General features: G+C 39.1%; 1 protein-coding gene across 1 annotated transcript; it reads right to left on the reverse strand.

Moving 5' to 3' along the window:
• Positions 1–29: 29 nt before the first annotated feature.
• On the reverse strand, positions 30–27,468 carry LOC134665553 (23 kDa integral membrane protein-like). Its single transcript, XM_063522530.1, has 5 exons — positions 27,032–27,468; positions 26,431–26,619; positions 25,590–25,772; positions 24,130–24,351; positions 30–443 (listed from the first exon to the last, which is right to left on the reverse strand). Exons 1-5 carry the CDS (start codon positions 27,089–27,091, stop codon positions 279–281), a joined length of 819 nt encoding a protein of 272 aa, XP_063378600.1. The 5' UTR covers positions 27,092–27,468; the 3' UTR covers positions 30–278.
• Between the last annotated feature and the right edge of the window lie 317 nt (positions 27,469–27,785).

Genomic DNA, 27,785 nt, shown 5'->3' on the forward strand with positions numbered 1-27,785 from the left:
TATAGTCTAATACTTTGGCAGGGTATGAGCAGGCGCGCTAGGCGACAGCAACGAGTCGTCAGGAGCAGCAGAGAGGGCCGCTTCGCGTAGGGATGAGGAGTTTCTGATCAACGCGCGCCGACGCAACCGGATGGAATATAGTCTAATACTTTGGCAGGGTATGTGCAGGTGCGCTAGGCGACAGCAACGAGTCGTCAGGAGCAGCAGAGATGCCAGCTTCGCGTAGGGATGAGGAGTTTCTGATGGACGCGCGCCGACGCAACCGGATGGAATATAGTCTAATACTTTGGCAGGGTATGTGCAGGCGCGCTAGGCGACAGCAACGAGTCGTCAGGAGCAGCGGAGAGGGCAGCTTCGCGTAGGGATGAGGAGTTTCTGATCGACGCGCGCCGACGTAACCGAATGGCGTGCGCGAGGAAGAACGTGCAGAATATACCGGAGCTCTGTGGACAAATAGAGTTGTTAATTTTGTACTCTATGTAGGTATAGAGCCTGCGCGGAAAGAAGAGACGAATGGAATTTATTGGGCCCCATACATTTCAACCCGACTCTTCTCTTTCCGCACAGACTCTAGCAACTTGTTGCCTATGCGGTTAAGATGCTAATGCTCCACAGATGTAATAGGTACCATCGATATATAGTGTGTTATAGGAGTTTCCATACATACTGCGTTGAAGAGCTCTCCAAGCTTGCAAGCAAACAAAAAAATGGGACACATCTTCGAGTAAGCTTGCCTTAGTAAATCAAACCAGCAGAGTAGGACAAAGCTAGCGTAGAATATCTAGTCAATAAAAGTAAATATTATTTAGCAGATACTATCATCAAGAAACACAGAGTGGATTGTTAAGCTTGACCTACATAACTAGAAGTAAAACTAAAAACTGTAGTTTATTTTATAATACATCAACAATGTTAAGGTTCACATAGTAAGCACGATGTTATTTTAATTCTTAATGTTCCAAACTTCTACAAAGAACTTCTTATATTTTTATCAGCCAGAAACTTATCAGCCTCCAAACAAATAGCAAAGATCCACGTCTCTAACAACGTCATACCCGACAAAGATCACTTGTTTTTAAAATTGGAACAAAGCGCGTCTCTGAACGGTCGGTATTTCAATTGCTTTCTTCACCAACCTCTTATCTATCTCAACTTCAACATTGCAAAAGTAATCTAGCTGCTTCGAAAATAAAGTTCACATTTCAATGAAGAGGGTCGTTTTGTTAGGATAATAATTTCAACGGTTGTTATTTGTTGACAATCTCGTAATTTGTAACTGGCTGGAAACGCGTAAGTCATGAAACAAAGAGGACTGTAACGTGAAACCTGCGGCTGGCCGCTAAGCCGAAACATTCGTGTTCTTGTTTTGAAATAAGCTGCCGTGATTTACTCGTGTTTCACACTGTGAAAATATTTAACTGAAATAAAAATAATATTTATTAACTTTACAATTCAAACATTGTCGTATTTTTGTTCGTGTAAATGCGTGAGTCAGCTTAAATTAAAATAAACCTCTCGTTAGGTAGTACTATACGAGGGTTGCACTGAAAATGTCGGGAATAGAGAAATCTGTCGCATCTAGACAGTCAATCTTTATTTTAATGCATACTTAAACTCAAACTGACCACGCATATAAATTTTCTTTTGAAAGTAATCATTCTGTAATGCACACGGCTCATAATCCCAAAGTCCTTTTTGTATGGCGATTTTGGGGCCTTAGTGGTTTTGTATGAAATTCGTGGAGTAGCCAACGGAATTGAAGTTTTTTTTAAATGTATATATATATAAAAGATTTTTTTACTGTTGTCATATGAATATTTAGGAATGTCGAAATCTGCCGATATGCAACTTTTTTGGCAGTCTTTTTAATTAACAGCACAAATGCGATTTTAATTTTTGACGTCGCTTTGGAATGACATGCTTCTTTAAGATCACCCATGGGATAAAATGAAAGTGACTTTCATATTTATTTTTAACTGCAAACGAGCGTACGATGAACTCTAGTTCATAAAAAAATAACAGAAGCCCATTGTATCTTTTATTTATTCGCTGAGGGTATATTGAAAACCGTTTAAAAATATGATCCGAAAAATCACTTGGCCAAAAATTCAAATAATGTTCGACATACAATTTTCAAATTGCCAGTAATTCTTAAATACAAATGACAACCAAATGGAATATACCTTAAAAGTTTTATAAAGAGTTACATTTTTATAAATTATATGCCTCTTTCTATTATGTTATTTCTAAGTGTCCCATTCCCGAATATTTCAGTGCGACCCTCGTACTCTTTCTTCAAATAAAACCTTTAACAACACTGTAACCAACCAAACTCAAGAGCTATTACATGTTTGATAATTTGAATATATACTTTTATCCCAAAAATGTCACAAAATGCCATGATCCAAAAATTGCTACTACTCAGCAGCGGACTTGCTCTGCTCTAAGGCCCAGTAGGCCCGGGCTTAGAGCATTAGGGGCGACAGCAAGACAGCAATCTATCTGATAGGTGCTTAGAAAGGGGCGGCTAGTAATCACAACAGGGCTGGAACCTAGGGCGGCTACAAATGCAAATCCGTCACTGTGACGAATAGGGATAGCCGCAGGTTATCTAGGCCGGAAAACCTTAACATTTGCAGGGACTAGCCTAGGCTAGTCCCTGCAAATGTTAAGGCCAGGCCAGGTCCTAGATGCTAGCATCTAGGACATCTAGGTAAAGAAAAAGGCATTACCAAGGTAGTCATAGATTGTTATTATTTACATACACGTGACAACCTTACATTGTTGCATACTTTGCATACGCAGCATATTAATGAACGGCCATCATACCCATACCACTTTAAGTATGACTTCGGGCTTTATACCAACTACATGTCATCAGGAATCAAAGATATACTGGCTTATAAAAGCAATGGGAATTTAATGTATAGTCCTCTAGGGATTACCTCACGGCTTATCAAGGTCATAGACGCAATAAAGTTATTGTTGTCTTTGATTGGATATCATTGTCATGGTTTAAATAATTATTGGGTAGTTATGGTTTGAACAATGCCACTGTCACCGTCGAAGTTGAGTATGAGGCCCCGACCCGAATATTTATCAGGAGTTTCATGGAGTTCATGGTTTTTGTCCTAATAATAACTCTATTTTCTTAAGAAACGCTGCCCTAGGGAAAAAGTATGGGGAAGAAGTATCGAAAGGAAGGATTAAACTATATTTGGAAAAGTATTGCGAGTTGTCGTGTATTGTGAACATGTTGCGTTTCTGTTCCAATCATTCTACTTAAGTCCACCCCACACTAGCCGCTAGTCATTTTCCATAGCGCTGGACCGACGCCGACAGACGCCGACGCTCGAAAGACGCAAGATGTGGGGGGGCCCTAAGTGTGGGGTGGCCCTTAAGTAAATCGGCTAAATATCTAAGCGAAAAAAATAAGAGAAGCAGCATAACGGAATATAACTTCAAAAGACTTAATATATCCATATACACTCGAAAAATGTTTAAACATTGTTTCACAATGTTCAAAAATATTCCTACACTCATGCCTATTTTGATAACATCACATCCATACGAAGACTCGTCACAGCGTTCTCAGAACTGCCGGCCTAGCCAAGGTTACAATCGCTATCGCTTCGACAACGAAAAGCATTCTGTCTCTCTATCACTCTTCCATATTAGTGTGACAGTGACAGTTGCGTTTCGATCGCTACGGAGCGTAAGCGATTGGCATCTTGGCTACGCGGCCTGAACTGTTTACATAACCTCTTATATCGCGAATTCGGTTCAATTACATCACCTTGCCACTTGCCATACGAGTCAACCTGCCAAGGCACTTGCCTTAAACGTAAGCTACTCATGTGACGTGGTGCGTCAACCATTTTTGTACAAGGTGCAATTGTGACGTCACTAATGTTAGTCAGGGAATTACACCGAGGCATCGCAAGGTTAATCGTTGGCAATAATTTTTATGCGCCAAAATAAACATAATTAAGAATCGTTAGGTGTTTACACTGACTCATGCCACTCTTATCCTCCAGACGCCCAGAGACCTATAAAAAGGCATCCTATTGTACTTTGAATCTATATTACGACAAATCAAAGTTTCAGCGCGGTTAGAAGATAAATACAGGGTGCCTAAAAAATAAGTTCATTCCCGTAGCCAGGGAGGTTTTGGGATTATACTGACCAACTTTTACTATGGGACCAACCTCGAAATCGCGAAATAAAGTTTGGTTGTTTCATACATTTTGGGCTGGTCGATTTTCTATGGGTGGGTATTTTTTTTTTGCGATTTCGGGGTTGGTCCCATAGTAAAAGTTGCTCAGTATATTCCCAAAACCTCCCTGGCAACGGGAGTGCACTTATTTTTTAACCAACCTATATAAGATTTGTTAAAGGGGCTATTACTTAGATACCTATGCATTGTAGATTATCCTAGAATAATTTACCATTTACTTAACTTAAATCGAGTAGCCCTCAAAAATATCTGCACAAGCTCTTCCTCACATAAAATTATTATAATTCGTAACTACTGCTCCCGAATGTCCTTTTTAGGGTTCCGTAACCATAATCTGTCCGTCCGTCCGTCTGTCTGTCACCAGGCTGTAACTCACGAACCTAGATAGGTAGACAGTTGAAATTTTGACAAATGATATTATTTCTGTTGTCGCTATAACAACAAATTCCAACAAACCTTATTTTTTTGCCGTTTTTGCGAAATGATACGGAACCCTTCGTGCGCGAGTCTGACTCGCACTTGGCCGGTTTTTATTACCTTTGTATAATAGATGCCTTACGTCCGTCCGTACACTGACACCATGTTTATTTCTGTTGACATTTGGTGCCGGCTTCAGTTATTTTAGTTCAAAGGCAATTAGTTCGGCAGATGCGTAGGTGCATCTTTTGTTGCTTATTTTTGTTGCATGGATAATAATATTCGTAATTAACATTGCCTAAAATGGACAGTACAAAATGTCAATTCAACATTAGGTATACCTACCTACTTTTTGACTGTTCGCGACTCGTTGCAACGAAAAGTCTAAAATTTTACGAAAAAATAAAATTTCAATGAAGTATTAAATTCAAACTAAGTATGTACCTACTTACATAGGTTACAGTTCCCTTTGTGATTTTTTCTGAAATTTCAGGACTTTTACAACTTTTTGGAAACTTTTCGCCGATAGCACGTCTGTATTCATTTTATACCTCGGCAGCATAGTTAAGTAGGTAGGGGAGACCGAGGTGAGTTGTGACAGAGGAGACTTGTAACATCGTCGATTTTTTGGAATCTATTAACTAGAAACTAGGTCGCAACAGTGTGCGTTTGTTAGCTCGTAACTTGAACTAACAAACTCGCGCTATTGCGACCTAGTTTCTAGTTAATAGATTTAAAAAAATCGACGATATCACAAGTCTCCTCTGTCACAACTCACCTCGGTCTCCCCTACCTCGGAGGCTGACTGTAAAATTCAACAACATTGTCCCACACTGATAATAAGTCTAAATAGTCTTAATAGCGTATAATACGCACTGTTATCGCTAACTATTCAAGGGTCCTCCCACGTTGATTTTTAGACGCTCGTACCTCGTACTACCTGTTTATCTATCTGATACGATCCACGCTTTGACGCTTTGACCCTTTGACGGTTCAAATTAAAAGAATACACAATTCAAGCCTCATCGCAACTTTGAAGTCATAAAAATTATGCTTAAAAAAAAACAAAAAGATGATGTTATTCCATGGTGGTAATTTTTGGCGTATGAGTATCCCTATAAATAGAGAGTAACGGCTCCTCTACACGATGGGCCAACGCCGGCCACTCCAAGGGACGCGTTTATGCGTTAGAGGGAGCAAGTGATATTGCTATCTCATTCTACCGCATGACTGCGTCCCTTGGAGTGGCCGGCGTTGGCCCATCGTGTAGAGGAGCCATTAAACCGCTGAACCGAGTTCGATGAAATTTGGAATGGAGATAGTTTTAGTCATCGTTCTATTCTACCTGTACCTATACAGACGAAAACATAGGTAAGGTAGAAGAAGCATCGTATAGAGGAGCCATAAAGCACCAAGGCACGTTTGACTGCTTTCGTTGGTACCTAATTTGTTGACATACCTACTGAGACGCTTATAATAATATTATTAAATTGTACGAATTGTTTAATCCTTGCAATAAGAAACTGAGAGCAGGAACCACTTAAGAGCACACAAGCAAAGAACTGAATTATCTGCAGTTCATCGAGTACCTTACTGCTTTAAAATAGGGTTCATTATAGCTTAATCAACCTCCTGATTATGTTGGTAGTGCTGTAGATTGAATCCTAAGCTCCCATTGTTCCTACAGCTGAGTCATTCAGTTTACAAATCGTGACTTTAAAACAAGAACGGATCAAGTACAATGAAGATTTGCAGAAATATAAACTTTAGAACTGGTGGAATAAGATTGAAATTATATTGACCGGATTGTGAAATGATAGCTTTTCATTTTCGGGCTACGAAATTACTTCCTCGTACGGTGGCAAATGGCAACGTGAGTTTAATAAGATTTAAGGTAAGTATATGCTTACCTACGTGCTTATGTATACGTACTGTTTAGTGGCAAATTACAGTACTTTAAGATCCCAGAATAAACTTTATAAGTATAATAAGTATGCTTAAAAAAAGGTATGTATAAATATGAATCAACTTCTGAGTTCACAGTCAGAGCTGTAGAATAAGATCACCGCTTCAAAAGTCTTCCAAAGACTAACAAGGTCATCATTAATATACAGGGTGGCTGAAAAATAACTGCATTCCCGTTGCCAGGGAGATTTTGGGATTATACTGAGCAACTTTTACTATGAGGCCAACCGGGAAAAAAAAGTTGGCTGTTTGTTAAATTTGGCATTTTGGCTGGTCCATTTTCTATAGGAGGGTATTTTTTTTCGCGTTCGGGGTTGGTCCCATAGTAAAAGTTGCTCAGTATAATCCCAAAACTTCCCTGGCAACGGGAATGCAGTTATTTTTTAGCCACCGTGTATTTACCTTAGCAATGGAGACGACTCCAGTCTGCACACTTTACAATCTATACATACAACAGACAAGTCATTAACCGCGACAGTTTTAAAAAAGATACCATGCACCGTTACGTACAAGTACGATAACACTCGACCTCTTTTTATGTCAGATAAAAGTGTAGGTCACGTTAAACATCTTGCCTCGAAGCTAAATTGCTAATAACAAGCCTTGTTTCTAATAAAATGTAACCTACTAACGATGCAACGACTAACTAGTTAACTTAACACTTGCCACTTGATGACTGGGTATTTTACATTTTAATAAGATCAGCTTTGATTCGTTATAAATGTTATAATTTCCGAGGAAAATACATTAACAAAGCTCTCTATGATGGTTGTACTTGTACAGTGTCCTGCAAAAGTGCATAGACACTGAATGATATCCATTCATAAAGGGCTTGTGCACAAACCACGCGAGGTTCGACAGGGAGTCACGAAAAAATCACGACAGATCACGTTGGTTGTGTCAAAGAGTAGCCGAAAACACCTCGCGTGATTTGTGCACAACCCCAAAGTGGCGCTGCAATTTTGCGCCTCGACCAATATGGGACTGGTAAGCGTGCCCAGGTTTTGTACAAATATTTACCTATATATGCTGCAACCTGCACCCACATACCACCTCAACTGCAAGTGCAACTCGCAAAAGTGCAACTGTTGCGAGACGTTAACGCGACTATTGTGTCGTACAATATAACCGTCTCGTTCTCTTATCGGCTAATTGATTGTACCAGACCAGACTCATACAGTTTCTGGTTTTCCTTGATGGGGTACTTATTGTGAGCCTCTACTTAGCAAAGCAAAGTTTCCCCGATACAACCACGAGAGTAGCTAGCAACTCAAGAAACTCACTACCAACTAGACAACGCTAATGTTGCCGTATACCTACCTACAAAAGCATTTCGGTGATGTTTTTCAACTTTGTTATCCTGTCAAGTGGTGACAATAGTATTTACATATTGCACCACAGTTGACCATTCCTAACCCTTAATGCAACCACATAAGGTCCACAAAATATCAGCAAAGTATAACCCATCGCCAACGCTTTGACATTGTGTAATCGTTCTGGTAATCCAGCCACAAACAACGCCCACTACGTCATTGTTTGGGTTATTAACTTGGTTACCTATAATATACCATAATCCACAATTTTGAGAGACAATTCTTAAACCTTATTGTCAAAGACATAAAGTCGACTGGTGGTCAACTCATGTTGCTTTTTTTAGTAGGTCTACAGGTACTGTTGACGCTGCATATGATATCACTGTTTCATCACGCCTTAGGACACTTCTTACTCATGAAAAAGTTGAGCGTACTTGGTGCGTCGTGATTTTAACAGGAAACACGACTCAACGGTCATAAAATTGCTCAATATTATAAGAAAATTGTTACTTTGTAGAAATCAACGCAGGGTTTACTCATACTACTCATTTACTCAATACTCATAGTTAGGTTAGCGTATAGCATTGTTAGACGTTTATTGCCTCCCCAATCCAAAGGCTTGATGCCTTTATTAATCTCCTATATTTACCTTTGGTGAGTTTAGAGGCTAAAAAGTAGTAAGTAATTTAAATAACTGGAAATTGCCCTGTCTGCTGTGTTGTCTTGTCAAACCGAGGAATGTTCAATTGAGAGCGTTCTGGGAGAAGCAGCGGTCACGCAAAGATACATTTATATTAATAATTAGGTGTGTAATGTTAAGTATTACAAGCAGTTTATTCTACAATACCATACAAGTATGTTTTTTATACCGAGTGTCTGGAAGTGTAAATCATTCTAAACACGGAAGCTCCCTTCACTCAGGTGTGATAGAAACTTCGTCTGATAAAAACTATTTTATCATCAAATCAGCCGTTCAACCATAACAGTCATTGTAGTAATTTGGACGAATTAATGGACCATTATGAGTGATTCACATCGCGTGACAATAGCACTGAAACTGTCCTTGTTGCAGCTTCATATTAACAACACTTTGTCGAGTTTGAGCCTGATTCTAGTATAAATTGACCTTAAGATTCGTATCAACTGAGAGTCATTGGAGATCAGAATATTTGGTGACATGCTGTGTGTAAGTTGTGAATAGAGACAGCTATAACTATGTTTAGATATGACTTAATGTTTTCGTACCTAGTACTGTGTCATAGTTGTATGTTGTATCTTAGTAACAACACTAACAACCGTGTCATAGTGAGGACAAATCGCATGAAAAATGCTTTTGAAAAAAATATTATGAGCGAAGGACAAACAGAGAACCTCTAATTTCCAAATTAACCTTTGGCATGTTTTGTATGACTAATACAGTCCAGAAGGCAACATAGGCTCCATAAAGGGAAGATATAAAAATTTAATAATTGATTTGCAAGACCGAAGTGATCCCATAAGTGTTCCGTGAACAAAGTTTTGTACGGAACACTAAAAAGTACTTAATTACATCTTATGCCTATCACGCTGCACACTGTACAAGTGTACAGTCACCTTCAATAATATGTTACTCTCTGAAGGCTGCAAAAATATGTGACACGCTCTTATGGCTCTACAAATAAGATCTTGTCAGATATTTTTGCGGCCTTCGTTGTGTAATATATTATTGCAGGTGACTGTACAGTCTATACACACATTTCTAAAGCAGACATAATCGTACTCGTAAACAGTTGTGCTTGGGTTGCAATAGTCTACGTCACAATACTCAAGGTATTCGTAATGCTAGTACAAGTGTATCACACACTTAGTCATACATATGCGTCACACTGTGTTAATTAAGATTATAATGTCAGTAATTAATTAGGTATGGGTACGGACGTAGCCGACAACTTTTGGACTGAAAACCCGTCCGTTTATTTACCGTTTATGGCAGTTTTGTGAATGTTAACAACCAGTTTTATCGGACGTGAGTTGGCTTAGTTTACTTTACATAGTTGAATCATCTTTATTTTTGCACGTCCGTTGTTGTTAAAAACGAAAAAATACTGATAAGAACCAAAAATTGCTTTAGGAACCTGAGCATTTTTTAATTGAAGAAACCTGTAGTCTCTCGAAGACCCTTCCGTTGTCATATTAACATTAATGTCAAATAAATAATTCCACCGCGCACTTTGCACATAGTGGGAACAAATCTAACAGCAACAGGCAACTTAAAAAACCCCAGAACCTATAGCGACATTGAGATACGGCCTGCTGATGCGAAAATTGCTCCTTTCCTAAAGGATTCTTCTACTCCTTTTTACCCGAAAACGTAAAGGAGGGTAATATGTTTTTTTGAGAAAGAAGTAACATGTAGTCCCATAAGTCCCAGAAGACATATCAGACATACATAGGTACCTAAGTCATGTCATAATATCACCACAACTTCGCACCAATCCAACAGTGGGAACAAACCTGATTACTAGCTTCATATCAACGGGCCGTATTTAAACACCCCCGGAACAGCGCGGCATTGAAACACGGCCGCTGATGCGAAAATTGCCCGGAGAGGATGTCACCTAATACGCATCGTTACGCCAATCTAGCTCCCACACTGATATGATATGGGTCATGTGTATGTGTTACTGACTTCGCTAAATATAGAGTGTTCTCTAGTTTCCTAATATGAAAGTGGAGACGAATGAATGTCAAGAAGTGGGAAATTAATCGTAATGAGAATAGTTAGAGCGTGTCGCATATTTTTGTGCAGTTTTTGCACACCTCACATTCCAAGAGAATGGTTTTGGTTTTGGCCTATCCCGCCGTATTCCGATGCGGCGCCAGCGCGAAGAGAGGCCACCTATGTACAGTCAGACGTGTAGAGATAGTTGCCCCCTGTACTAACAAATTTCTATGCAGGGGACTCAGTTATCTCTGCAGCTGACTGTATGAGCTCTGCAGCTCAGTGTACTTCATAATGTGCAGTCGCCAGTCATAACAGCTGTTTAACACAGAACTTATGAGGCTAAGCTTAGTAACTCAGATAGCGACCAGCATGACACTTGACATGGTTGCGCGTACGTCGGGTGACCACGCCCGGTGTGACGTAATCGGCGCAAGTGACCCCAATGTACTTAATGCTAAAGGCAATTCGAAGCTTGCAAATTAATCTCAGAGATTTTGATTTAAATTTGATTGTCATTGCTGCTCTTGTTTGATTATATGCAAGTTCCGTTTTTAGGGTTCCGTACCCAAAGGGTAAAACGGGACCCTATTACTAAGACTTCGCTGTCCGTCCGTCCGTCCGTCTGTCACCAGGCTGTATCTCACGAACCGTGATAGCTAGACAGTTGAAATTTTCACAGATGATGTATTTCTGTTGCCGCTATAACAACAAATACTAAAAACAGAATAAAATAAAGATTTAAATGGGGCTCCCATACAACAAACGTGATTTTTGACCAAAGTTAAGCAACGTCGGGAGAGGTCAGTACTTGAATGGGTGACCGTTCGTGCGCGAGTCCGACTCGCACTTGCCCGGTTTTTTATAATAACCTCTAGCCCCCTAGATGCCTAAAAATGATTTTTGTTTGAGAATGGCTAAGGAACAGTTATCAATGTTACTTATTTATTACATCCATTAATAATCCGTAACTTAACTTTGTATACTTACCCTACACATTAGCTTGTCTATTAGTTATACGCGTAGCCCTGTCCCTAAAGTAAAATTATTCGTCATGCAATGACCCTCCAAAGATATTTATGACGCCTCCCGAGGCCTCGTCCACGCCCGAAGTGTGCATTACTACATTAGTCAACCAGACTGTGATAATGCACATTAGACCCAAGTACTGTTATTCCAGAAAATTTACTAATTTAAGTAAAAGTCATCGACTTCGAGACAGAGAGTATTTTTTAAGTAGCGTTATAGTAGCGCAATATTTTCATATCCCTAAAAAAATACAATAAAAGTATTTTAAAAGCCAAAACAAAAGCAAACATCTTAAACACCAAGATGTTGCCGAATACCGTGCTTGAAAGATTTTAACCGGATAATGGTTATATAATAGGTATGACCTCACTCGGCAGCATCTTGACCTCGCTACTTAGAGACGCTCTGCGCCAAAACTTTGCTAATACGAAGCAATATTGCAACCTTGTGGGTGAGTTACGTTTATTAGTTTCGGGCTATTTATTAAAACATATTCTAAGCCCTCAATACTAATCAGAGCACTGAAACACCGAGAAGTAAAATCTTTCACTTCATAATGCATTGTTCATTTCATATGCTTAATGTAACGTTTAACCATACGTTTAACGTCTTAAATCTTTGAGTCCTGTTCAGATATTGGTGCTATCCGTCCACCAGTCCGCAATATTTAGTGAGATAAGTAGGTAGAAATTTTCATCGTTTTAGTGTATTTCAATTGCCAACAGATAGAAATAGGATACTCCACACGCTAATTAAAACGTGATTTGCTGAAGATACAGATTCTTTACATTCCTTCCTTAATCCATCAGTTTTTAGCACTTTTTCTTTACTGATCATTATCAATATTTAAGAGCTATGCTCTTGTCAGTGGTGTAATCGCCACTCAACTTTTTGCTGGGCCAGCCTTTTAACTCCCTCGAACGACGCGACAGAAACCATCAGAAACTCTATTTTTTATATGGCTGAGATATGTAGAGAATAGAGAGCGTTTATTCGTGACAAAAAATAAAAGAAAACAACAAGTAACACAACAACATAATGATCACGAAATGGTCCCAACTCAGCAGCCTAGCTAGGCTAGCGCTGGTCTTCCGTATGTGAGCCTACTGGGCCTTCCTCTGCGTCTGCGTTCTCTTTACTAAGTACATTATATGGGTGGCTCTAGTTTCTCGATAGTAAAGATGTTCTTCCATAGTAATGACGCTACTCGGTCGCAATGACCTCACCCAGAGCATGTGACCTCGCGGTCTGCGCGATTAGCCATGCCGAAACGGAAGGTTATGGTTTCAAGCCTGATTTACTCATTAAAGTGTACGAACTTCTATTGTTCTCCGATAATGGAAGATTCACGTTTTTGTTCAGTTTTAATTTAGAGGATAGAGCAAAGACGAACTCTAAAGCTAAAACACAAGTTCCTTTATATAGTGTACCGACCTACCTACGTTTGATTCTTCACAGATGGGTTTTTACCAAGTTTCAATACACGGTGTCGCTCTCAGTAGGTACGGATTAAATGATGATCAATGATAGATGACCTTAAGAACTACCGATTTAACTTCCGCATATGTGCATTTAAAAAAAATATGTTTAGCAAAAATAATGCCAGAGATATAACAAATTTTCTGTACTTGCTGGACCGTGCTATATTTGTAACTTGATTATTTCTAAAAGTATAAATATAAATTGAACACATAGTATTAACCAGACTTGTCTGAAAACTGTTCTAATAGTTAGGTATCAATGTATGGACCCATATTTCGGTCTTCCACAGAAACCATTATTAATTTTCGGTGATTAGGTACTACACGGAAATCAAATCGGTAAGTAGTTCTTAAGATCCTCTATCATGGGTCTTCGTTTGATCAATACTGAACGCGACAGCCTATATAAACAATAAGGAATAAACACCAGTTGTTTACCGACAAAGCAGGGTGTTTAGGGCATAATAATCAAGTATGTACGTGACATCATGATCAACTCAATATGGCAGCCGCGACGCCTATAAATAGCGAAATGTCGTCTGAATAATCAATGAGTTCCTTTCGAGACCAACAACAATTTCTCCGTTGTTATGTAATACCTTACCTACCAGTGACTACCAGCAACCTCCAGCGAAAAGTCTAATATACCATTTCTAACTATTTATAACGAATATTTTCAAAAGGCGTTGGAAGTCCAGCGATAACAGCGTGCGGCCACGCGATGGGTGGACAGAATAACGTCAGAGACAAACGCCACATTGCAAACTAACATGCACTGGACCCAAGACAGAGCGGCTTGGAGAGCACTTGGTCAAGTGTCCACATTCGTCACGTCGCTCAGCCATGAGGAAACGACAAGGAAGAAGAAGAAGAACAGCGTGCGACTGTCAATCCAATTTTACATAGATATTTGCTTGCTTCGAAATCATAAAAACGTGGAAATTACGAATTTCCCTAGACCCGAAATCCAGGAAATACCTACCTACCATTTCCCATCTTAAATATTGCGAACACAGTGGGTATTATGTAGGTAGGAAGTTTGTTTTAAATAGAATTTCTTTTAAACGGTGACGTTACGCTATGTGATAGGTACAGTTGGTGCCTGATATCAATTCGGAGAATTAATTATTTTCATTCTTTTTATGACTTCAACATTCTCGAGCGTCCTCTGCCTATGAGTCAATACAGTACGGCGATAAAGCACTTGTTTACTTAATTTACTTTAACCCCGTAACTTCATGACGTGTAAGGTCATTCTTTGATTTCTTTGTAATTTATGGAGTGCAAAAAGATTTCTTGGAAAGCGTCTATCAATAGCATAATAGAGGAATGTCAGACCTCAAAGTCAAGGCTCGATTCGTAAACTATTTATTGTATATTATCGATTTTATTGTGGTAATAAACGCCGATATTATAAATGCTGTGGCAAACAGCATCGCGAGGCGAAGAGTTTAAACAACAGTAGGTTTAAACAACCTATCAGCGAGCTGAAAACTTGCATGGACACTATGAATGAAATTCATTTTTAAAGTGACTACGCATTTTTGCAGCTGGGTGTACAATTGTGCATGTCCAATCAAAATCATTATCAAATTAACCTATTCTTAAAGCTGAATGTATTATGATTGATTACAATTGTCTGCGGCGAGATGAAACTTATCACTCGACGCGACGTTATCACTCAACTAATTCAAAATGGAGTTCATAAGCAACTATAAAGTACGTATTTTTTTAATCAGTCCTCAACATTGATCTTACGTTAGATATTATATGTATATTTACTTTATATTAAAATACTAAATACATAACTCCTTAAGTCCTTACTTAAAACCCATAAAAATAACGTTCTGAACATTAATGCCGAATATTAGACGGTATTAGATAACGGTGAAACAGGTTTGTATAATCGTAATCGTAATAGAATTAAGACCTGTACGGATATGACAAAAAGTGACAGTTGTTTTATCACGTGGATAAATGTGGATAAAGCGATCCATAATAGGTTATAACTATTTTTAGCCATAGCAGTTAGAATTCTAGAGAGCTAGTTAGAATCTATGTTTTACGGGAGTTCCCTCTGCCAACAAACTGTCCTGCAGTTTGGCAGAAGAAAAAACTGTACAAATAGGGTTTATTTCGCCTGAATAAATTATTTATTTATTTTTTCTACTCAAATGGCCGGAAATGTACTTACATAAAGAAATCACGTTTTGTGTAAAATATCTAATAACGGTTACAGCTCCGGTACCTACGGCCCCGGCCCGGTCTAGCGTGAGTCGTCAACCTTTGTGCGAAATTACCGATAACTAACAAATCATAGTCAATCATAGTCTAACTACCTATTATCACCAAGTCTTTCTCATGTTAAAATGACAGTCAAACGTAAATAAAAACCACCTTTCATTTAAATTACAATGTTAGGAACATGTAAAATTAGGTTACGGGTAAGTAAGTTTCATGTGAACTACATAATTACAGGTCTCCTAATGTGTTGTTAAGAGGGAGTATATTCAGAAAAAAAGTAATTAGAAGGAAACTAAAGATATGGCGCGTCGCACGGATTTTGCCATGGACACACAGAGTTATAGCGCAAAATAAAAAAGCGGCCAAGTGCGAGTCGGACTCGCCCATGAAGGGTTCCGTAACAGCAAGTAACATAATAAAATTGCGGTTTACGGTTTATGACGTATTAAAAAAAAAATACTTACCAAATCTTGTTCAAACCAATTTTCGGTGGAAGTTTGCATGGTAATGTACATCATATATTTTTTTTAGTTTTATCATACTCTTATTTTAGAAGTTACAGGGGGGGGGGACACACATTTTACCACTTTGGAAGTGTCTCTCGCGCAAACTATTCAGTTTAGAAGAAAATGATATTAGAAACCTCAATATCATTTTTGAAGACCTATCCATAGATACCCCACACGTATAGGTTTGATGAAAAAAAAATTTTTGAGTTTCAGTTCTATGTATGGGGAACCCTAAATTTTATTTGTTTTTTTTCTATTTTTGTATGAAAATCTTAATGCGGTTCACAGAATACATCTACTTACCAAGTTTCAACAGTATAGTGCTTATAGTTTCGGAACAAAGTGGCTGTGACATACGGACGGACAGACAGACAGACATGACGAATCTATAAGGGTTCCGTTTTTTGCCATTTGGCTACGGAACCCTAAAAAGTGTATATATATAAACGTATGTATTAACTCAAATTACTCTGAAACACACATCTGATTACAATTTTGCTGCTTGTTAGCGTCGTCACGCTTGGTTATATCACTAGTTATTTTATATAGCTAACAAAATATGAAAATTCCATATTTATTTGTTAGATTATAATACCATTGAAAAGGAAAATGAAAAAATGTTTTTTTTTTTATGATTTCATTTTTACCGTTCCAACTTTTACCTAGTGATTTGTTTCATGGCATTTAGCCTTAATTAAAGTGTAACAATTAAATAAAACTACAATTTTTCATCAGCCCCCCCTTAACGCCGGCAGTAAGCTCGAGGGGTTTATGGTCACCAGAAGGACGTGTTTGTAGATTTACTTACGTTTTTGGGTCATGCTCATAAAAGTTCCAGCGTGAAATGTTACGGGAACTAGGCATGGGATCGGTGTGTCGACATATCGATATAATGGTTGACATATGTGTATTAAAAATTAATAATTACCTAATCAAGAGTTCGAAGCAAAGTTTCGAGTCCAGAGTTTTCACAATAACAACGAAGGACTAATCCGATTCGAATAAGGCCTAAGTTTCCCCTGAGTTGGAGGCCAGGTCAGATCAAAAGTCGCTTTCGTAAAAAATACAGACAGACGAACAGAGTTGAACTATAAAGGCTCTTATAATCCTTTTTGGTACAGAACCCGAACTCCAGCCTCCCCAAGTGAGCTGCGGCAAAATGTCGAGAAATCCGAACCAGTAGTATGGAGTGTCCATATCTGTCTCGACTGATCTTGCGTACAATTTGGCTTCAAGTTGCAAGCCCTAGTCTGCGTTCATTTAAAGACTGGTTCGAATTTGCCCACATGGTTTACTTACTATCACCCTAACTGAACCTCTCTTAGGTCTAATAGGCTCATCCCTAAGATTAACGGGTTCAACAAATGAACATCGGAATTAATTGGGGGTGTTCACAGGCGCGCCCGCGATCGATTTACTGTCGCTCGTAATTTGATAACAGCTAATCGCTGGGCGCGACGTCACGGAATGTTTTGGTTTCCGAATGTTTTTCATGAAATAAATAAACAAGGGAAAATTAGTATTGAAGAACTCGACTTATTTAAAAGTACCACGATTTATCTGAATATCATTTCTTTCTCAATTTCTCATATCTTCTTTTTACTACAACTAAGGAGAATCTAGCAGCACCAAACTCGTAGAAATGTGTAGGTAGGTTCTTGAAGTATACAGACACACTCAAACAAAAAACATTACCTACTTCTCTTTTCTTTGTTCTTTCTCGATTAGCAGTCAATATCAAATTCAATGCCAATTCAATATTAGTGTCATTTAAATGAGTGCATGCAGTCAAAACCTGTTCGATATTATCCAAAGAGGTATTTACTTACATTAAGAGTACAGGGGAATGGCATCATATGGTTTAACCTGAGACAACCTTAAGTGGGGAGGTACCGCCTCGTTACAGAATCAAATCACAGTCATTATGACGTTTGTATTTACTAAGTATGCAGTGTTTTCCTGATGGTGAGTAAGGTTGATAGAGCTCCGAGTATGCACTGTGTTGTCTACAACCTGCGTTTCTCCGAAGCTGTGGCGTCTTCGTCATCGCTATATTTTTTTTAAATGATTAGCAAACGCAATTGACACCTCCAGAGTTCCAGTGTTCATAAGTTCCGCTGACCCTTTTCCATTAGACGGGCCGTGAATTTTTGTCATCGCAGTGATATAGAAAATAACGTCATATGCACTTTCTAGAATATATCCCCAGCTGTCATGTAATCAAAGCCTTCTTGGAAGAATCTGCATTCCGCATGCATTTTTACTCGGTGAACGTGTCTGCAAGACGGAATGTCGCTATTTAACATTTTAAAATGGAGCTGTGATAACTGTAGGCATAACTTGTAAGACAAATAGGGCTTGAATCAATCTGCCTACATTTTAAAATACCTACGTGCTAATAGGCTCTTTCCATCGATTGAAAATGCGCTTCAAATAAGAATTTCTTTAGCCAGCCCGACAGATGTGCGTAGTGCCCACACTAAGTCGCGTTTTGTACGGTAAACGAACCAATCTGGAAAACTAAAATGCACTTCCTTAAACTCTACAAAGCACTATTTTCTACTTTAACTTCAGAAAAACTTATTTCACTCCAATGCCGAGCTTAAAATGTGATAATTATCTCAAGTATCTTCAGGGAAGATCAAACAATGCTTTATGAACCGCTCATTTTCATTTTATATCGATAAAAACAATTGAATAGCGTGACAACACTGCTTATCGCGCGACAAACTATTGTTTGAAATCCGATATCGCGCTATCAACTAGGTACCTGCATTTTTTAATGTTTCGCTGGTTGGTCGAGGTTAAATGAATAAATAATCACCAAAGCTGTATGAATTGGCCTCGTAAAATACAGTAACATTGTTGAAAACTGCTGAAAACTGTTTTAATTATGTCAAACGTTATCATTATCGAACTTGTTTTGTTTTACTCTTTTTAAATTTAGTTTAATCGACTTTCCCGGAGCATGATTCGATTTAACAATTTGTCATGGTTTTTAACTGGTTTTGATACGACGTTAAAGATCGCTCACGCTGATTGGTGCATGGTGCATGCGAATGCATGCGAAAGGGTTTTGATACGACCTTAATTTAAAAAAAACACTGACGTTGATTGGTTGGTGGGTCTTCAGCCGAGTCGGCATTCATTGATGGTTTTAGACGGTAAGTAGTCCGCCACTGGTTAGTCCGTCACCCCCCCTGGTTTTACCGGACTCCGGAAAAAAAGGATAGAGTCAGACCAAGAATAGTCTGCAGCGGATTTGATAGCCCACGCAGTGAACGTGTTATTTTAAACGTCAAACTTCTATGAAAGTATGACGTATAAATGACACTTGCACTGCGTGGGCTATCAAATCCGCTGCAGACTTTTTTTGGTCCAACTTTACTGTATTTGCTATCCGGCCAATAAACCAACTTGAGAAGACAGTATTGTGATATTATTTAAACACTGTTGATTGGTCCATAAGAACTCGACTTCCGACGTTTTACGTAATTTAGGAGAATTTAGTAGTTACATACAATCTTTCGAAGATATTCAGATGATATCGAAGATGTGTGCTGTTGATAGTGTTATAGAAACTTAGAAACCTTTAAAAAGCTTCAAAACTTCTTACAAATTACGACCGGCAGAAAAGGAGACAACGGCTTGGTAAAAAAAACTAAACCGAGCCATGACAAAAAATCAATAAATCGCAGATCGATTCGTTTCATCATTTCACTTTCTATGGTGACATAACACAACTGCACTCGTAAAGTAGGTATTGCGTAGGCCAGTTTGTTATGGTCTTTAGAAGTAACTGTAATTATGAAACTAAAATAAAAAAAATACATGACCGTAATAAGATTTTAAAACGGTGTTTCTAAACGCTAATTGGAAAAGAAAAGAATCTAGGGCAAAACGATGATAATCCAGTATACGGTATTCAGTAATAAATTGAGTTTTTAGATTCAAAGTATTCACAACGTTAAAGTCGCTAGGTATACAGTGTGTTTTTTTTAAGTGGGACAGTATGGGGAAATCCCAAAGTATAAGAGATACAGGGAAACTGTCTTAGGAAACATTAGGTACTTTTTTGTGAAAAAAAAAATGGTATAGTCAAAATTTTGGTCAAGTGTGAGTTGTCCCTAAAAATGATTAATTTTGATGAAATTTTTTTTTGACGCACATCTACTCAGTTTCATGAGGGGATCATTTTATTGTATGGGAAGAAAAAAATCGGGACAGCAGAAGTTAGGTAAATTTAATAAAATAATTTTACATTAAAGTAAATGTTCAAAGTGGCCTCCCTCTTGTCGAATGCAGGCACGAGCGCGTTTCAGAACACCTCTGGTAGCTTTAGACAAGGCGTTGTGATGTATGTTGTTCAAATGATAATGCACTGCGTCTTTTAACTCTTGTACCGAGTTGTAAGTATCTGCATAAATTCGACCTTTAAGGTACCCCCAAATGAAAAAATCCAACGGTGTTAAATCGGGTGAACGTGGTGGCCATTTAATAGGGCCATTTGTGCCCATCCAGCGATCAAGAAAATGTTCATTTAAAAACTGTTTCGTAGCGATACTATTGTGGGCAGGGGCGCCGTCTTGTTGGTAGATGATATTATTCAAATTATTTAATGGAATTGCCATATCTACTAAATCCACAGCCATGTTTAATATTTCCTGATATTTTTGACTATTCAATGTTCCATGGTAAATTTTAATGGCAAAGATTTTATTATCTAATATTGCACACCAACAATTAAAGGAAAAGCGGACCTGGTTATGGGTTGCCGTAGTTCGGAAGGGGTTTGTACGTGCCCAATTGCGATAGTTGTAAATTCATTTATTACTGTGGCTCGTCTCTTCCGTTTTAATTTAAAACAGCCTCCCTTTCTTAAATTTTTCACCAGTTTGTCAAAAATTTTGCGGTCCGGTTGATCGCGGTCCGGATAACGTTCCCGATACCACTGTAACGCATTCACAGAGCTACGATAATTTACAAAATACGCTTCAATTAAATCTACTTTATGCGAGTTTGGTAATTCCATGACGAAAACTTAACATAATGTTAACTTTAAACAATGAAATATCAAGTAAAATACTGTTTGTTTCAAGAAGTTCCAAATTTGTTTTTTTTTTAAATTAGATTTGTAAGGTAAGGCTCGCGTAAGAATATCTTAAAGTATTTTAATCCTTTTTAAACCAAATAAAGTGTTCCAAATTCAAATGTAAAACTGGAATAGGCAATATTTTTTAAATAAAAACCTTGCAGTGGGCAGTGGTTTTCAATTTACACGGGTTGTAAAAATGAAAACGATTTTCTTAAATTTGACTAACTTCTGCTGTCCCGATTTTTTTCTTCCCATACAATAAAATGATCCCCTCATGAAACTGAGTAGAAGTGCGTCAAAAAAAAATTTCATCAAAATTAATCATTTTTAGGGACAACTCACACTTGACCAAAATTTTGACTATACCATTTTTTTTTTCACAAAAAAGTACCTAATGTTTCCTAAGACAGTTTCCCTGTATCTCTTATACTTTGGGATTTCCCCATACTGTCCCACTTAAAAAAAACACACTGTATATATAATACATAAGTTCTTAATACTTACATTCCGACCGGCCAAAAGTTCCTTTAGTTGAAATTGCAAAAGGCTGAGAAAACAATAATTATAAATTCAGGTAAACCATACAATTTACTTTTTTTTGTTATAGCCTGGTTTAGTGTCCCACGTCCCACTGCTGGCACAGAATAAATAATAGTACTAGGTACAGAAGACTCACTCTCTAACAAAACGCGTCTGTTACGATCAGCACAGATATGACCGCTAGGTGGCGACAGCCCCACGCGCGGCTTATGGCAAACCCCAAAATTGGGGCCGAACGGATGCACTTTTAGCTACCTGTAGCAAAGCGACGGAATCGCGGAGTGAGTCACGCCTGCTGCTGGGCAAAGGCCTCCCCTCCTTTCCTCTCCAAAGGAGATGGCGGGACGACTTGGACGCATTTAATCCGGATTGGCGGGAAGGTACAAACGATAGGGTTGAGTGGAGGAATTTACTTTTATTTCATGTAATTTGTAAACCATTTATAATAATATGTTCAATCGAGTGACCGTAGCCGGTTATGACTCATACTTTTAAATACCTAATTAGTAATTACCTATATATGTTATTTAAATATTCTCCACCCACTTTAACCCATATACTTATTTTATTTGTTTAATGTCCCAGATATAAGTCCGTGACCTTTAATTGGCCCTGAAATAATTAATATTAAGTTATCGACTTATCGATATTCCTATTGCTACTGGGGCTGCTTTTCTAAATGACCTGTGGACTTTTTTCAAAAAAGAGTTATATCTGGATTCTGGACTGGAATACTGGGAAAAGCAGTTTCTGAACCGATTAGGAAATAGGTGTTTACTCCTTGTGCTACTACTATTGAGATTGAGACCTGAACGAGCGAAAGTCTAAACAATTTTACCGATGTCAGCCACAGTACTTTCTGTACCGAGACTGGATGGAATGGCAAGAACGTTCGTGCGTTTCCGTGAAAACACGATGGAAAATAATTGTGTACTACACCTGTACCAGTATTCACACGAGAGACATAATACTTCGCTGTGTTTTAAATATAGATGAACGAGTCAAAGGCGTTTTTAGTGTACGTGTTTTACGGGCCCATGTGAAGAGGCGCGCTGGCCTGTTAATTGACGGAGGTGGTAATGTGATGTGTTAGTTAGGTGTGTGTCATTGGCTTACTAATACAGTGCCCCCGTGGTACTAAACATATATATTGGGCATCCTGGATCTAATTTGATTTCTTTTTTGTTTAAGATAATCAACTGTCTTAAGATTTAGGCAATCCCGGGGGAATCGAGTTTTGTGGGCGCCCCGTCGCTATAATACACTTTGCATGCTGCTAAGAAACGAAAAAATATATCTACAGAATACTACGAAAATAACGGGATGTATTATGGATACACTATGGTTTTAGTGCATGTTAATTTGAAACATTTGCTACATTCGACAGTCTGGCTGGTAACCCAAAGTGACAAGCACGATACATTTCATTTCACTGACGAAAACCGACAAAAACCAAAAGAAAGAGTGCTAAGAAGAAGTACAATAAAGGTAGTGCAGTATCTAATGGCAGAAAACCAAAATAAGTCTCATCACTCATCAGTAGGGATATTTGTTTCGCCTAATATGTTCTTAAGTTTCGGTTACAAGTTACAAGTGGTGTCCCCTATCGGCCATCTTTAGCACTACTACAATACGTGAACCGCACTAAAATGTAGGTGTTGCTGAGATCATTGAACGACCTAGTTAGCAAGCTAGTTCTGTTGAATAGTAGTATACAGTAGGTGGCACTAAGAACACAGGCCAGACTTGGTGGCCAATGACTGACTGACTTATAAAAAGAATCGCAGGTTTTATTTTAAGTAGCCAAGTTCCTACGCTTCATTGGAATACTATTCCCAAAGCATGTATCTTTCGCATTCGATTTCCTAAACCTCTCTGGAAGATATCTTTATTGTGTGACACAATGACTTTTTCAGTGTGTTTTATATCTCTGCATCCTAATCATATAATGTTTCAGAAGAGTGTAATTTTACTGTCATCCTAATCTGTAAGTAATTTAACACTGTTGGTACTTACTTGAAGTACTGAAAATATTGCCAAAAACTTCATCATGACAAACACAAGGTTCCCTTGCGTAGGTACTCTTGCGACGGTGGAATCCGAATCTTGTTGACAGTGCCCACAATTTCTTACCCTAAAATTTTCTATACAAACAGCAACTGTCCATCGGTGGACCTTATGCCTTTTGTAATAAGGCTTACGAACTGTCAGATTAACAGTGTGGGTGATGATACTAACTTACTAAAGTCACTGTTAGAGCGTTTTCACATTGTCCAATCCGATATCGGATGTCGGAAGGAAATAAAATGTAAGATGTATATGTTTCTATGTATTTATTTATGCATTTAATAGCTGCAGCTGTTTTCGTCATTGCCACCTTCCGACTCCGATATCGGAAAGGCGCGTCCGATAAATTCCGCCATGTCGGAGCCCCCCGTCAGCTGTCTGGCCGATAATATTTGTTTGTGTGCGTATGTATAAGCATAATGTTTGTTGTAGTGTACGTGACCGCTGAAGACGGCGCCCAGGCGCGCCGCCGCGGCTTGACTACGCGGATGTAGGATCGAAAAATGCTTCACGCTCTTAATATTCACTAACCTGCAACACAGACGCGACCAGCGCCGTCATGGCCACCAGCATCAACTGCTGTCTAGCGTACTCATGAAGCGGGTTCCCGCAGCCCTGCTGGAATATCGCGCTGTGGTCAGACACGTAGGGCTTCTGAGCCAGCGTGTCGAGGATGCCCTTGCCTGTGCAGGATACGGGGATGTTGTTGGTGTGGAGGAAGTCTCCTGGGCCCGTAACGCCGCAGCACTGCATCTGAAATGGGAGATTTGGTCATTTACTGGAAAATTTTAAAGTAGAAGATGCTCAATCCTTAAAACTGAACCGATTTATTTTAGTGTCTTATTGTTTGTAGTTGAGCATTTGTGATAGGTAACTACCTTTTTCTAATACTCCTCATAGGTTATAAGTAGGAGTTGTATTAAATCTATGATTGCAATGATATATAATTTCCAAATTATCAGTAGCCTTATTAAAACTCAAAAGGAAACTCTAAGAATCGCATTTATATTAGGTATATTGAAGTATTGGCCTGAAAATAATGTCTTGTTCTTGATAGGGTCAACCGAGGTAAATGCGTCTTTTAAACAATTCTTCTATATGGAACATTTTAGAACTATTGCAATCCTCCCTGTCCGTTGTGTGGTCACTGAACTTTTAGTGTACCTAGACGGCTATAATAGTTCTAATACATATGTTGCGTTTTGAAGGTATCTTCGAAAGACGCATTACCACAAGAGACGCATTTATCCCGGTTGGCCTTACAACAGAACATGACTGTCCTCTTATGCAGTTTGCCCTACCGCAACGACTCATAGAAGTTGTCCTCCTTGTCGTCCATGCATGCAGATAGAACGCCGTGTTGGCCTTAATATCCAGGTCTACGCAGTTCCAAACAACCATCCCACACGAAGCAGGCAAACTCGATCACCAGGATCAGTAGGTATACAACTTACATCTTTATGCAGTTTATCCCATCGCAGCAAGTCGTACGACCTGTCCTCCTTGTTTTCCAAGGTGTACTGCAGATAGGACGCCATGTTGGCCTTGATCTCCAGGTCCACGCCGTCCCAAACGACCATGGCCCACACGAAGCAGGCAAACTCGATCACCTGGATCAGTAGCAGGCACTTACATCTTTATGCAGTTTATCCCATCGCAGCAAGTTGTACGAGCTATCCTCCTTGTTTTCCGATGTGTACTGCAGATAGGACGCCATGTTCGTCTTGATCTTCAGGTCCACGCCGTCCCAAACAACCATAGCCCACACAAGGCAGGCAAACCCGATCACCAGTATCAGTATACAACTTACATCTTTATGCGGTTAGTACCACCGCAGCAAGTCGTATGAGCTGATCTCCATGTTTATCAAGGTGTACTGCAGATAGAACGCCATATTGGTTTTGATCTCCAGGTCCACGCCGTCCCAAACAACCATAGCCCACACGAAGCAGGCAAACTCGAACACCAGAATCAGTAGGTATACAACTTACATCTTTATGCAGTTTATCCCATCGCAGAAAGTCGTACGAGCTGTCCTCCTTGTTTTCCAAGGTGTACTGCAGATAGGACGCCATGTTGGTTTTGATCTCCAGGTCCACGCCGTCCCAAACGACCATGGCCCACACGAAGCAGGCAAACTCGATCACCACCACTAGGATTAACAGGATACCGGTCTGGAATTAAATAAATGTGCATTATTAATAGTTTTAAAAAAAGTGTATCATACTTTCTTTTGAAAAACTTACTACTTATTGGATGGTTTCGACTCATTATCACGTGGACTATTGATTTAAATAAAGTATCCCAATAATAGTCCTCGTCATTATGAGTCGTAATAACCCATAAGTTGATAGATTTAAAAAAATTGGTAGGTACTTTTCATTCTCAAAACGCACTAATACTTGTTCTGGATAAGGTGGACGCTTTTGGGACCGGCAAATGCATAATCATATTAAATACTGCCCAAATCAAGTTTTAGATGTCTTATTTAAATCAATACGACCAGCGAAAACCCCCGAATATGTGACTTGGTGAAACTAAGTTCAACTAGTTACTCCTTAGGAGTAGGTAGGTACCTACTTATAGATATAATATTCGATGCATCCTTGGTCAAGAGTCAAGATCCAATTTTGCGTGCATTAAAGTGATGTAGACACGCAATCTACGTATATCGCACTTGTATCACATAAAGATTGAATATATCTCCTATTGTCTTTATAATATGATTTTAAAGTATGCGTCTACTTATTTGATACCTGTAATTTCAATGGCATTTGTTATGGCATTACATAAGTAAGAGTCAGGTACAAGAAACTGTGTGAAAATACGCACAATGGTGACATGAATTTGATGCATAGACGTAGCCGTCCTCCAACCAATCCAGGCTATGGAGCATGTGATAATGGCCATCATCAGAAGCAGGATTGCGGGGTATTCCACATTCACCCCTATGAAGTGCCGGTAAATGAAGAGCCGATATAAAAGCCAGCCGCTAACTCCAAACAGTACTACTGCTGACATCTGTGGACAAACGGAGGGATTATTTAGTTACTTGCGAACATTACCCGACCGAATTCCAAAGTCGACATACGCGACAAGCTTTCCAGTTCTAGATTCCTGTTAACTATGACTACTAACGCCACTAAAGTTCGTCATGTGTCATGCTTAAATTAATCCGATTGAATTAATTGGAAGGAAGAAGTTTAGCGAGCTAATTCTTCAAAGTAATGACTGAAAAAAGTGTGTCATAGCAATTGATCCCACAATTAATCACTTAACCTTATCATTATTTACATTATTCCACTGAATTAACAGAAGTTTTAACTGTAAACATTAGTTTTGCCAAGCTGTTGTTATGACTACGTAGCGAATTACTTATAACGGGAACGGAGTTTCCCCGTTTTTCAGTGAAAAACTTATAAATAATACTCACTGCGAATAGTACGTTGAAGATAAGCACTAGGTACTTCCAACAGTTTGCTGAGATGGCCATTGTAATGTACACAAATCCCTTCACATGTCAAGTAATGTTTGAAAGTGGACTCATAACAAAGAGCCCGGTCGTTCCACCTCACGGATTTGTTTGTGTTCTGTCTCTGCGTGGTGCGTGCGCGCCCACGGAACGAGCGCCGACTGGGCCGAGTGATGCAACTGAGCCGCACTTCAGAATTAACCATTCGACATTTATCTTGATGAACAACAATGGTCTTATCGCAATTACTAAAATCCAATGCGTATCGACATATTGTCGACAAAGTTCTGAGGAAACAAGTTACTCATCAAAATATCGCTTATCAGACTTCAAATGATAACGATGTATACAGGTGTACCTACTTGAACGGTTGATCTAACCTAATTCCTGTAGGAGATAACCTAGAGTTTAGTTTGAAACGTAGAGTGCAGGCGAGGTATTCTTGGCCCTGCGACATGATACATTTTCTATTTCCGTGACACCGTTGGCGGTTTACGCTACGTCTTACGTAGGCGAACAACGCGCGAACGCGGCGCGGCGCGGCGCGGCGAAATCAATCCTTTGATGCCCATAGAAGTGTCCTACGTAAGCGATCTCGTTGCGAACGCGGTGCGGCGCGATTTGCACGCGAATGTCAGGCGGCGCGGCGCGGCGCGGCGCGGCGGCGGCCGCTTTCGCCGCACCGCGCCGCGCCGCGTTCGCGCGTTGTTCGCCT

This window comes from Cydia fagiglandana, chromosome 6 (assembly GCF_963556715.1).
Source record: "Cydia fagiglandana chromosome 6, ilCydFagi1.1, whole genome shotgun sequence".
In the NCBI taxonomy this organism is placed as follows: Eukaryota; Metazoa; Arthropoda; class Insecta; order Lepidoptera; family Tortricidae; genus Cydia; species Cydia fagiglandana.

Bases quoted from the DNA above. Each gene is read 5' to 3' on its own strand.
- LOC134665553 (XM_063522530.1), bottom strand. From the start codon at position 27,091: ATGGCCATCTCAGCAAACTGTTGGAAGTACCTAGTGCTTATCTTCAAC. The intron at 26,620-27,031 runs GTGAGTATTATT...GTTTGTCCACAG, and splicing joins TCTTCAACGTACTATTCGCA to ATGTCAGCAGTAGTACTGTT. The intron at 25,773-26,430 runs GTGCGTATTTTC...ATTTAATTCCAG, and splicing joins ATCAAATTCATGTCACCATT to ACCGGTATCCTGTTAATCCT.